The following is a 13,541-nucleotide window of genomic DNA, read 5'->3' on the forward strand; positions in this document are numbered from 1 at the left end:
AGGCATTTAAAATTAGGCCGCGTGACTTAAGCCATATGGCGAGATCAGTAACAGCTGAAGAGACGGATTTGGAGACTTCCCCAGCGGAAGCTTTTGAATCGTACAGAGCAATGTCGTCTGCGAATTGCACGCTGGGTATTGGCGATGAGACCAATTTCACATCACGGGTGTAGACGTTAAAGAGAACAGGCCCCAAGACGGAGCCTTGGGGCACACCACAGGTGCAGTCAAGAGCACGACTTGTGGCCGAAGCGACTGTAACTTGCTGCCTGCGATCTGTCAGGTAATTCGCGAACCACTTCAGGACGACACCAGAGATACCAACGTCAAAAAGGTCTTGGATGAGGATACCATGGCGGACTTTGTCAAAAGCCTTGGACATGTCGAGGAGGCACAGCCCTGTTACCAGACCACTGTCCTTCGCCTTCTGCAAGCTGTCCGTGAGAACACAGAGGGCATCCTCAGTGGAGCACTTCTTCCTGAAAGCAAACTGAGAATCAGGTAGGGCATTACTCAAGTCTAGGTGGCGAACTAGCTGACGCTGCACCACTCTCTCCAACAGCTTTGAGACAACTGGAAGGAGGGAAACAGGGCGATAATTGGTGGGGACTGATGGGTCCCCGGTCTTGTAAAGCGGTACAACGGTCGCCAGCTTGAACGCCAAAGGAACCGTGCCAGTGCGGAGGGAAGTGCAAAACAGTACTGCTAAAGAGTATGCCAATAAATCGTAACACTGCCGTAATAGCGGATATGGCTGCGGAATGCCAGCTGCCTGTCGAAGGTGACGCCAAGAAGCTTGAGCTCCTCTACTTCTGGCACGACTGCTCCTTGGAAGCGTATTGCGTTCGGGGGGGGGGGGGGGGTTGCGAGCGGTGGTGGCTGATGGTCAATGCCTGCGACTTTGGGGGCTCGAACTTGATCCTCCACCTGCTTCCCCATGCTGCCAGTGAGTCTACTGCCTGCTGGAGGATTGCTGTCTCTTCTGGCAGTCTGAGTCGGGTGGTGATGCACTTGTAGAGAGTTGTGTCGTCGGCGTATACAGCCAGCTTCGCCCCATCAGGCAGGTGGTCTTCTGCGTCGTTGACGTACAGAAGGAAGAGGGTGGGGCCGAGGATGCTGCCCTGTGGCACGCCAGATTGGATTCGGTGGGTCGGTGAAGACTGGCCACCTATGTGGCGGTCTGTCAGGTAACTCCGGAGCCAGGCAAGAAGGAGGCCACTTATGCCGCACCGCTCAGCCTGGTGGAGGACGCCGTTGTGCGAGACCTTGTCGAAGGCCCCGGCAATATCTACTGCGAGTACCCTGACGAGGCCTCCACTGGCAGCTGCAAGGCTCCACTCATGCTGAAGAGCAATCAGCAGATCAGAGGTTCCCAGTCCAGTGCGAAAGCCAAACTGCCTGTGAGAAAGGATGTCATTCTTCTTCAGGAAACTGGACAGGCTGCGGTTCACGATGGACTCCATACACTTAGACATTATGGGCAGTAGTGATATCGGTCGGTAGTTTCTGGGGTTCGAATTGGGGCCTTTCTTGTGTACCGGTACGACGTTGGCAACTTTCCACATGGCAGGTTGATGACCACTGCAGAAGCACAGGGTAAACAGCTTGGATAACGTTAGGGGCAGGGCCAGAGAGTCGGCACATTTTCTCAGCACTCTAGCAGGTACTGCATCAGGCCTTGTGGCTTTACTTGGGTTCAGGGCTCGGAGTGTCCGGCGTACGGTGGCTTGGCGGAAGTGGACTGTTGCAAGCGTATTTGCGGTGCGCTGGCGGACATGCGGGAACGGCCCCGACTGTTCTGCAAAGTCATCGTCTAGGCTGCACTTCTGGGCAAAGTACTTCCCGATGACGTTAGCCTTGTCGTGGCTTTTGGTGCATTCCATGCCATCGGGGTCAACCAGGACTGGGATGGAGCTGTCCCGGCCATGCCCTCCAACTCGTTTAATCACGCTCCACCACTCTCTGTCCTGCAGGCTGCCCGTCCGGAGCCGTTGCTTGACATGGTCGAGATGTCTGGCTTTGGCTCTTGCTAGACATCTTGTTGAGTCAAGGGATGCTAGCTTGTACGTACACTGGAGCGCTCCATTTCTGGGGTCATCGCGGAATTTCCGCCAGCATATGGGTTGAACACCCGAACATCAAGAAGGGTTCGCTCAAATCGACTGCCACACAAACCACTGGCAGCCACATCCAGTCGTGCATTGTTCTCCACATTAGCAGTACGATATCTCAACTCAAAACTGCTCACCAGTCGGCGGCTGCTACACAGGTTCAGTGGAGACTTTCGAGCACTCCTGATCCAACAACTGGGCAGTTGTGTCCCGATTAGCGTTATGTCGTATCGACGGGAAACCTCCACGGGGACATGAAAGCGAGTCCAACACATTGATTTCATGGCCACAGGAGCAGTGGGATGGAAGCTTTGCAGGTGTTCCCTCATAACGGATTCCGTTCCTGCCCGTCGTCACTTGACGACGGGCAGGAACGGAATCCACTGCGTTCATTGGCTCACGAACCTACTTGGTGCGTATTCCGTAAATACAAGGACAACGAAAAGCGCGTGCATGCATGCTCATTAACTTTCCCAAAGACTTGAAAGAGACTTTGGCTTGGGAAGTTGGGTGCACACGTTCCAGTCACTCAAACTCGACCAGTTTTGGAGGAAGGATCTACCGCTGTTCATCCAGCCCTGCCGCTATCACCGCGCGCGCTGGATTCCGCGGTACTGCCCTCATACTCGTGCAGGAACCTGCACTTCCAGTCACTCATATTCGACTGCTGTTCATCCAGCCGGCCCTTGCCGGTATCACGGCGCGGGCTGGATTCCGCGGTATGTACTGCCCTCGTACTGGTGCAGGAACCTGTACCAGTGTACTGCAGCGTACACTCATCATGCATGGTCATACAACATGATTGTTTTATTTTTTATTATTTATTTCTTTTTGCCATGACACAGACAGGACTAGGGCCAGGTTGGTATATCCTAGACTAGTATTAGCCAGGTACTACTACTACAGTACTAGTACTCGGTATGGTCGTATTCTGGTCATTCAGGTATGGTCGGCATGATATTATTATACAAGTAGGAAAGGGTGGAGTGAGAATGTGCCCTAGCTACTTGTGCACATCTGCGCATGCTGCAAGCATCAGTTCCATCTAACACCAGTAACCATTGAGAACGGCGTTGCTGATCTGGCCTGTGTTGGCGTTAGTTGCGGCGCTGCGGTGCTTCTTTGGTGCCCGTCTTTTTTTCTTTTTCTTTCTTTTCCCATCTTCATTCCCGTTCACTGCCTGGTGACAGTGGTGTGTTGGCGAAACCTCGGGACTGGGTAGATCGGCCCAATTCGTCCACTGAGGCTCCTCTTTCATCCAAGACGGCAACCAGTCGGCACTAAGAGATTCTGTTTTTCGATCTTCCCTGCTTGTATCACTTAATGCTGGATTGCTGGGCTTGCAACCGCGGCCAATGCCAGTTGTCCTACATCGTTCCCTGGCTTCTTGTGCACGTCTGCGCATGCTGGACGCATCAGTTCCATCTAACAGCGTTGCTGATCTGGCCTGTGTTGGTGATGATAGTTCATGTGCTGCGGTGTTTCTTGGGTGCCCATTTTCAATACCGTTCACTGCCTGGGCAGAGGTAGCTGAAGACTCACTGTCATCATGGTCATGCGGATGAGCTACAGCATTGTGTGTGCTTACAGCCATATCCATACTTATGCTCAACGGATTTGTGCAAAACTGGCAAAACTTTCAGCAGCAGTAGTAGTAGTAGTACTTGTAGTAGCCGTAAAAACGATTCTCCCAGCAAGAGGAAGAGCAGTTATGTGGTGGGGACTCTGAGGTGTATACACTTTGTAGATTCTGCACAGGTCGGATGTATCACCATTGGACCTCACGAATAGACACGTAAATCCTGGCAGGCTCTGCTTCTGCTACAGAACTCACTGGTTTTAGTAGGCAAGACCAATTTAACGTTCTCACAAGTAGGCAAGACAAAGTTAACGTTCTCACTAGTAGGCAAGAGTGGTACTAGTAGTAGGCAAGACAAACTTCACTGGTACTGTGGCTGACTCAGCACAACGTACAAGACTCACATCAGTCACAACTTGATATCTTACGATCGACACGGGTTCAGTTCAGTGATTAAACTTCGGTGGAGAGCCAAGGGGCAATTATTTATAAGACGAAAAGAGGACCAAAGAGCTACAATTTACGCTATAATGTCCACTAACACCACCAGTTACTCTACAGTCAGCTCATGCGATAACATTGCACGACACTGACCAACGGTACTGACGTTCTACACCTAACTGGCAATCAGTTCTAGCACATTTCAGATGCGCACTCCAACAGCCTCAACACCCTCCTCATGCTATTTCTATAACTTAGAACCTTCCAAGTCGGAAGGCTGTTGGAGTGCCAATTTGAGATGTGCTAGAGCTGATTACCAGTTAGGTGTAGAACGTCCGTACTCTTGGTGAATGTTGTGCAGTGTTATCGCATGAGCTGATTGTAAACTAACTGGTGGTGTTAGTGGATATTATAGCGTAACTTGTAGCTCTTTGGCCGTCTTTAATTTTTTTAAATTCAGAAAAATTAAGTCTGACAAAGATGTACATGCTTGTGCTGTGTATGGTGTTGGTAAGCGATGGGTACAGTGTAACCTTGAAATCGCTTGTTACTGCAAGTATTGAGCTATGCACTCGTTCACGTGATAATCATTGAGCCCAACTACCAGGAGAGTTCTACAGGTCATGCACTCCTGTCTGGCGGACCAGGCACGCGTGGCTGTTGATCAGCACACTGCCATGTCCATCGCAAGCACCTTTCTATAGAATGGATACTTATCTGAGCCTGTGGGGAGTTTTCTGTAACGGTGGATGGGATGAAAGGGCAGTGAAAAGAGGTCGCGGGAAGACCTGGATTACTTCATTTGTCTCTCGATGGTGCGAAGAGTACATATCCTATGTCTAAAAAGGTGTGCAACTACAGTTGCGCCTGGTGAAATCCGACCCAAAGCCCACGTACGGTGCAGTTTGTGCATACATGTATATGGTGCCCTCAAGTAATAATAATACTTTCACGGTTGTTGCCCCCCCCCGCACCTGGAAGTGGTGCGAATGCGTTAAAGAGTGATGCCAGGTTTATGTACACTCTTGGTGATACCCGTGGCAAAGCAGAGCCGTGCACAAACCTGTACTAGGCTGTAGCGTTCATGCGCAGGAGGCAGGTTGCAAATGGTGCATGGAATGAGCTAGTAGGAGCTGTTTTTTTTGTTTTGTTTTTTATTTTTTGTTTTTTTACTAAGGCCACAGCTTCCAATCATGACATGCAAAGCAGCGGTGCAGCATCGCAGGCATGAATTGTGGCCGTGGTGACGGGGTCTGATGTGCTCCACCGACCTACAGTCCATTCATAAAAAGATGGGCTCTGGCTCTGGCGAGCTCCCGTATTTGGCGGTTTTTCGTGATTTCATCGTACACAGTGCAGCGCTGCGAACTTTGAAATTTGAAAAAGGGTCCAAAAAGGGTGCCTGAACTGGGGTTCGAACCGCAGAATGCACTGTTGCCAGGCGGGGTCAAACGGCCTGGATTTTGATGGTTTTCCCAATTCTGTGCTTTTGGGGCAAAACCTGGCCGAAATCCTATTCTTGCTATGGCTTGCTTTTTGGACAAAAAAACTTCAGAAACATAATTGGAAGAGGATTCCATAGGGGATTGCCAAAAAAATTCTAAAAAAACTCAAAGTTTGACCCATTTATGGCCAAAAGCTAGAAGTTCATTTTTTTCTGAATGGACTGTAGGGTCTCGGCTTCACTGCACAGCAAACGCGTCGAAAGAAAACGGGGGCTAATAATTATCGGGAGATGGGGGGGGGGGAGAAGAAGAGAAGAAAGAGAGAGAGAGAGAGAGAGAGAGAGAGAGAGAGAGAGGGAGAAAGAGAGAGAGAAAGAAAGAGAGAGAGAGAGCGAGAGAGAGAGAGAGAGCTGGGAGATAGAAGAGCACAGTGCTCTTGTCGATGGGGACTGCGAAGGATAGCAAGTTCTGGGACATGTGCATGAGAATCAGAATATTGGTGATGATGGCAGCAGGGTTATAAGGTAAGCAGCTGAACACTAATATTATTATTATTATTATTTGTGCTCCCGCGTCAATGGGCTCGCCCAAATTCGCTTGCACCGAACCATGCGAAAAAAGGCCGCCAGCAGGCAGGCAGGCAAAGAAAAATAGAAAATGGTGTCACATAAACTAATACAAACAAGAATATCATTATTGATGACATTAATATACTGAATGAATGGCAAGGCCATGTGAATACGGATAATACGGATAATCAGAGTACCAACAACAAAGAATGTAGCTCAAACCATTGCAGTGCCAGCTTCCTTCACCAGTACTCTGCCTTGTACGCATCTGTAACTGCGTTGCACAGATATGTCCATTCACGGCGATCCAGTGCTCGCTGAGCCATCAGCTGCAAGTCCCTTGGAGTCCTCAGACGGCAGCCGACTCGCTCCGCGTCTTGATTCAGCAGGACCGGTAGCGTGATCCGCGGCCGCCCACGGTATCCCGGCACGGAGCAGCCAAAGAATCCACTCATGGCCTCCCTAGCCGGTGTGTGCTCATCTGATCGCAGGATGTGGCCGAACAACCGCCATCTTGCATTCACCAGAATGTTGCCAAGTGGAGCAGCACTGCAGCGCTCGTAAACCAAATCGTTCGACAGTCGGTTGGGCCACCTGATACCCAAGATATGCCGAAGTTGCCGCCGATGATACGATTCCAGCGCTTCAATTGTCTGTCGAGTGATGCCCCATGAGGAGCAGTTGTAAAGCAAGACAGGTAACACGAAGCAGTTATACAGCCGGACGCGCACCTCCAGACTCACTTGGTCTCTTCTCTTCCATAACTGGCAGAGGGACTTAAACGCTATCGCCGCAAGCTGCTTTCTGCGGGTGACATCCTCTGCATCACCAAGGAGAGAGCCGAGTTTCTTGACCATACGCCATGGCTCATCAGCACGATCGGCCTCTCGCTGGATGGCTGTGAATTCTGTCTTGGTCTGGTTGACGGTAAGGGACCATGTACCCAAGATGGTGGCAACCTGTGGCTCTAACATCCGAAGCCAATCACTAGAGATACTGATGAAGTCCACATCATCGGCGTACTCCACATCGTACGGAAGATGCCGGGCCACAGGTGCAGCCATTCGCTGTCGCACATCCTGCAGGGCAGCTTCCAGGTAGATCACGAATAGAATTGGCGACAAGGAGTCGCCTTGCGGGGTACCAATGTTAGTGGAGAAAGAGCTTGATGTTTCCGTGCCCAGTCTGACTGCCAAATTCGTATCTGAGATCAGGTAACGGATCAAGCGTACCTCGTCTTCTTCCAAGAATCGCTGAACCACGTCCATCAACTGTCCTCGCCTGATCGTGTCAAAGGCACGTGACATGTCGATGCCCAGTATGCTGAATGACCAGTGGTACCGCTGGGTCGTAGCTGCTAACCACCGATGGCACCAGACCACATCAGCTGTTGACCTTCCTGCACGAAAACCACTTTGGTTCAGTGATAGGAAATCGTTTACGGCTGGCGAGATGCGCTTGAGGACTACCAGCGACATGACTTTGCGTAGAGTTGTCAGGAGGATGATCGGTCGCAGACTGGTTAAAGCACCCACCGGCTTTCCGGGCTTCTGGAGAGGTATTAGTGTGCCATGACCGATGAATGGCTCTACCCGGTGTTGCTGAAATAGGCTGTTGATGCATCGGCTTATGACGGGAGCAGTGGCATCGGCTGAGTACTTCAACAGCTCACCCGGGATGTTGTCGGGAACACTACTAAGAACAGGGAAAGCGTTGGCGAGCAGATTCAAAGTGCATCAGTAGCAGAGAGCCAGTCCTGAGCAAGAAGGTGAAGGTACACCTTTTTCTTAAAGCTTTGCATGTGGGGCTGGGCGGGTGGGTGGTGGAACAGGTCTGGTGGCAGGGCATTCCATGTTGCAACGGTGCTAGCAGGAAATCCTTGGAGACAGCTATTCCGGGTGTTGGCAGGCAGGCCAGTTGTCATCTGGGGTATGGATGGGACCTGTTCAGTAGTCTACGTGATTTCAGTGGTGGCATGGCTTGAAGATTGGGAGACGGAGACATAGCTGTATTGCAGGGCGCCTTACAAGCTCCAGGGCATCTGACTGATGAAACGTAAGTGCAGAGAGAGCAAGGGTGCCATATTGCAGGATAAGCCGGATTCATACAACGTACAGATGGCCGGGATTCGTACATTCTGCACTCATCAGCGCAGCACAAGGAAAATGAGAACCTGATAGCAATGAAAAATAGAATTTGCAAAGGCAGATTTAAACCAAGCCCGAACGTACCTAAATTAACTTTACAGCTACAAATGTTCAGGCATTTCCGCGATCATCAGACAGCAGCATTTAGTATTGTATGTCTGTACATAACCATTGTGGTGTAATGGGTGCCAATTGTGATCTAAGGAGGCAAGAAAAGATACAAACATGACTGGGATGATTAAATATCTGCCTATTACTATCCCGATCATCATCAGCAGCAGCAAGGAGAGAGAGAGAGAGAGAGAGAGAGAGAGAGAGAGAGAGAGAAGGAGAGAGAGCGAGGGGGGGAGAGAGAAAGGGGTAGAGAGAGAGAAAGGGGGAGAGAGAGAAAGTGAGAGATGTCTGTATGATTGATGATTCCAGTTTTAAAATGGCAATAAATAAGATAAATTGTGCACTCATAACAACAGCAAAAATGAAGAAAGTCAAGTTCCATAACGTTTTCTTGTGACTGTCATCAGTGGAACGCCGTCACATAAAAATGTCATAACTAAAACACACGCTTATATGGACTCAGTATAGAGTCCATGCACTATATGATGTCCAGCACCCTATATAGAGTCCATTGGTCCAAAATCCACTATACAGAGTCCAGGAGTCCACTCAGTTTTGATCAGCTTCATCCTGCCGCGCAATCCCCTATAAGGAGTACACTTTTTCTACAAGTCCCCTATTCACGGTCCAGGAGTCCAGTTTATCCAGTCACGCCGTCCTGTGTGTTGTGTCCGAAAGAGAACAGACACCTTTTCAGTTTTGCTTGCCTCGTGGCAGCGCATTCCTTTCTTCACTTCAGCCATGGCTGCCAGTTCTGCTGTGCAGTTGCTGACAGTAATCTGTATCGAGGTAACCAAGGAGGATAATGAGACGTTCAAAATCAAATCTGGAAAGCGTCTTGTGGTTCTCGGAAGACGTTTCATCAGTGCGCGGGATGAAAGCAGAAATTGCAGAACGAGAAAAGTTCAGCACAGTTCAAATCTGACGAGTCAGGTACACCGACACTCTCTTTCGTTCGACGCCACAAGGATCCCCTGTTTGGCTATCGCTGCCAGTAAGACGTTTGAATGGTTTCATCAGAGCGAGGGATGAAAGCAGAAAGCGGAGAACGAGAAAAGTTCAGCACAGTTCCAATCTTACGAGTCAGATACACTGACACTCTCTTTCGTTCGACGCCACAAGGATATCCTGTTTGTCTGGACAAGAGCTGCCTGTACCACCGTGTCAAAAGGCTGTCCAGCTACACGGCAGGACGATGACTGAGGTAAGGAAGCTTTTAAGTACTCGTTTCGATTGGTCTGCTGTTCTGTCGAAATATGCTTGAATTTTTTTCCATTTTCAAGGAGCGTATCGCGTTTGTTTGATGTTGCTTGAATGAATGCCCTAAAAGTAATCAACCACTTCGTAATAGTCCTCAAGGACTGTGAGGACTTTGGATCAATCGTATACGATCGTCTAGCTATCATCAATTATTATTTTATTTCATGAAAAATGTATTTTTATCCCTATGATAATTATGTGAACTCCACGACACTCTTCCTCTACTAGGCTCTAGTATGATGTCAAATACAATGGGATCCACAAACGCAGTGCCAGTGTACTAGTAGTAGTAGTAGGAGGATTTATTGTATGCCAATGACAAGAAAAAGCTTCTCAAGCTAATACATGTACTCGTATTCCATGAAGTAACCGTTTTGATGTGACAAACATGACACTGTGTCAGTGAAACTGCCTCGTGACAACAAATCATCGCATTTCCATCTCGGGGAAGACTGACTGACGGCAACGCTGTACAGATTGTTCAAATCATCTCATTTCAAAACGAAAGACTGTGTACACTACATGTATGGTGGTGTGTCTGTGCGTCTTGAGTGTGCACAAACGATCTTATTCCTCGTATTACTAATAGATTATTGTCCCCACCGTCACCTGTTCACAATCTTTGAGTGGATGGATTTTCATTGAGCATCACATTCGTTTAGAACTTGGTAGTTGTGTGCTCCCATGCATCATTACGGTAATAAGCGTATCCTTGTGCTATCTATTTGTTGCAGGTGTGCTGATCTTCAGAAGCTTGCGGAACTGAGTGCTGCTGAACATTTGCATGGCCATGAGCAATGGTGAAGCTTGCTATTGGAGTCTCAGCATGTGCTAGTATTATGCTGACTACTGCACTATGTTACTCTCTTACACTACTACATGTACATGTTTGTAAACGTGCGTGCATCCGCCCACGGCCACGTATGCATTCGTTTCGTATAACTATTTGTTATCCTGCTTGACTTTACGTGTAAATGGGTGGACGTTTGCATGGCTGTTGGAGTTGCGTGTGTATTGTGTCTCTACTCTTTTCTTGGTGTTTTCTTGGCGTTGTATAAGTTTGTGTGTGTGTGTGTGTGTGTGTGTGTGCGTGTGTGTGTGTGTGTGTGTGTGTGTGTGTGCGTGCACGCACAATAATTTGAAACAAATAATTAATCCTTGGCTCTCCATTATTATCTTTCGATTCTTTTGTTTTTTTTCTAGGTATTTTCTTGGCGTTGTGTGGGTGTGTGCATGTGTGTGTGTGTGTGCGTGCACAATAATTTGGCAACGTTACATGATTGAGATATTGTAATTTGCAGCGTCTGCGAAGAGACCACTTGATTTGAGGATGGTGTTTGTAGGGTTTTTCATGTAATGAAGTGGCTGCAGTGGCGCCTCAATAATTAATTTTTTATCTTGAGAAGTGAATGATGTAAAGGATTAAAGGGAGAGGCTGTTTTCTGGTTAATATTCACTGCTTACAGCAGATCCTATGTCTAATTTCGAACTCTGGATAGGGGATGCCTAATTGGCTGGACTTTATACAGGAAGTGTTGTCCACATATGATAAAGACCCTTTATTGTTGATTTCAAAGTTTGGACTCCGTACAGTTGATTTTGGACCAATGGACACTATATAGGGGTGAAGCCAATTGGCTGGACTCTATACAGGGAGTGATGTTCATCTAAACTTTGAGCTCACAGTTGATTCCAAGTTTGGACTCTGTACAGTGGATTTTGGACCAATGGACTCTATATAGGGGTTGGACATCATATAGGGGCTGGACGCTCTACTGAGTCCAACATATACATGTAGCTAATATGGTTTCAGGCAGAATTACAGCAGCTAACAAGTACAAAAAGCGAAGTGTGCACCTTTGCGATGTGTGAATATAGTGTATGTGAGAAAGGTAGTGGCAGATGAATGTGATACTGTGTGAATGAATGGAATGGTGGGTGTGTATTACTTGAAGAGTGTGAGTGATACAACGTTTTCTTTCTGTTTACATAGCACAGGGTCACGAGTACGAATATACACAGCTTCCAACACCTGCAGTTGCTTGAAGAAACGTGCGCAACGAATAACACTAAACCAGGAATCGTCAAACACCTTACGACGTTCCACTGATGACAGTCACAAGAAAACGTTATGGAACTTGACTTTCTTCATTTTTGCTGTTGTTATGAGTGCACAATTTATCTTATTTATTGCCATTTTACGACTATTGTCTCCTCGTCGACTGATTCCAGTTTTGTTTTTCAATTTTAGACCATATATGATGGACTCTGATGGAGAGCCAAGGATAAATTTATAGAAAGGAAAAGAAAAGTGGACATAATAGCGTAACGTTTAGTTCCTTGGTCCATTTTCTTTTCTGTACATTTATGATGAGGCCAGCTATAGGGTCTTGATCCAGGAAACATTCCATCCAAAAAATCGTGCGAGGATTCGTAATGATGGCTTGCTGATTCAGCTCTATGATAATTTGGACCAACTATTCTGTATTGCTAAAGTAGGTTTCTATAACCGTGGCATGTTTGCTTTGTGCATGTGTTTTTCTGCATGTGGGTGTGTGCGTGTGTGTGCGTGTGTGTGTGTGTGAGTGTGTGCGTATGTGTGTATTTATGTGTGTGTGTGTGTGTCCCATATGGTGCAGTGGTATGTGCAGCGATTTCCAATCGATAGATTGCGGGTTCGATTCCCGACGATTATGGTCACATACGTCTTTCTTCTCTTTCTCAGACTCTTACTGACTTTTCTTTCATTCTCCTGGGTGGTTACCAACAGCCAGTGCATGCCGGAGTATGTGGTGTGATGTGTGTGCGGGAAAAAAAGAAGAAAAAAAAGAAAAAAATGAAAAAGACCAAAAAAGGGATTCACTGGCCAGAAAATGTCACTCCAAATAGCTGTATGGTGTAGACCAGGCTGAATAGTGACGGTCAATTCTTCAGCCTTGCAAGCTGTTGAATGGTGTAATCCCAGCACAAGTTGCTATGGCTTCTGCCGTAGCATTGCTATCATCGCCTCCGGCGATGGGCGTCAAAGGTCAAGGTCAAGGTGTGTGTGTGTGTGTGTGTGTGTGTGTGTGTGTGCGTGATTGGTAGTTGTGGAGACCTCCAGGTCATTCCGTTGAGGACGGTGAATACAAGACCAGGCCTCTCAGCAAACCTTGGCTATGGAGGTTCATCAAGAAATTGACTATTGTTCCCATGGTAATGATGACGTAGCAGCGCTACATCTATACGAAGATAACACGTCAACAGACATGAAGTCAGCCGCGTGTGGACTGGACAGTGTTGTATTTGACGTGTGGATAGAAAATATACTGCCCATGTTGTCCATCCGGGACATCTTTCAGCTGTGTAGAACCTCCAGGCAGCTTCAGTCGATACTGTTAAATGAATACATGGGTAAGTAATTCGTATACTTGAATTTCTGTTTTACATCGCAAACCAATTGATGTCCAAGATTATAATGGCGATAGAATTTAAAATGAAATGTGGCTCTACAAAGAACGAGCTGTGGGCGAGAAAATGAGAGAGTAGTAAAAGGGAAATATATGTACCGGTAATTACAAGCCATTTTCTAACTAACAAACTTTACAATCAGAAAGAAATTGGAAATGAGGCCCGATGCTGAAGTGAGGTAATGTTATGCTCGATTAACCATGGAAGAACACTTTCAGCAATATGTTTATCGACTTTGGGCGACCGGTGGAGGTGAGCTCCTGTTGCAGGGTGTTCCAAAGCTTCGCAGCGGAAACCAATGGTCTGCTATTGCCAGACGTTTGCTGCGTTAGAGAGGCACAACGTACAGTCAGACCTCGCTTAATCGCGGACATCCATTTTCAACAAAATATCCACAATAATGCAGTCTAGTAGTAGTAAAAAAA

General features: G+C 47.7%; 1 protein-coding gene across 1 annotated transcript; it reads right to left on the reverse strand.

The window, feature by feature from the left end:
* Positions 1 to 6,387: 6,387 nt before the first annotated feature.
* On the reverse strand, positions 6,388 to 7,623 carry LOC135805043 (uncharacterized). The gene has a single exon (XM_065319065.1). It carries the CDS (start codon positions 7,621 to 7,623, stop codon positions 6,388 to 6,390), a length of 1,236 nt encoding a protein of 411 aa, XP_065175137.1.
* Positions 7,624 to 13,541: the final 5,918 nt, after the last annotated feature.

The sequence above is a fragment of the Sycon ciliatum genome, chromosome 1, assembly GCF_964019385.1.
Source record: "Sycon ciliatum chromosome 1, ocSycCili1.1, whole genome shotgun sequence".
NCBI classification, from domain to species: Eukaryota; Metazoa; Porifera; class Calcarea; order Leucosolenida; family Sycettidae; genus Sycon; species Sycon ciliatum.

Excerpts from the sequence above, each read along its gene's own strand:
- LOC135805043 (XM_065319065.1), bottom strand. The coding sequence starts at position 7,623 with ATGTCGCTGGTAGTCCTCAAGCGCATCTCGCCAGCCGTAAACGATTTC.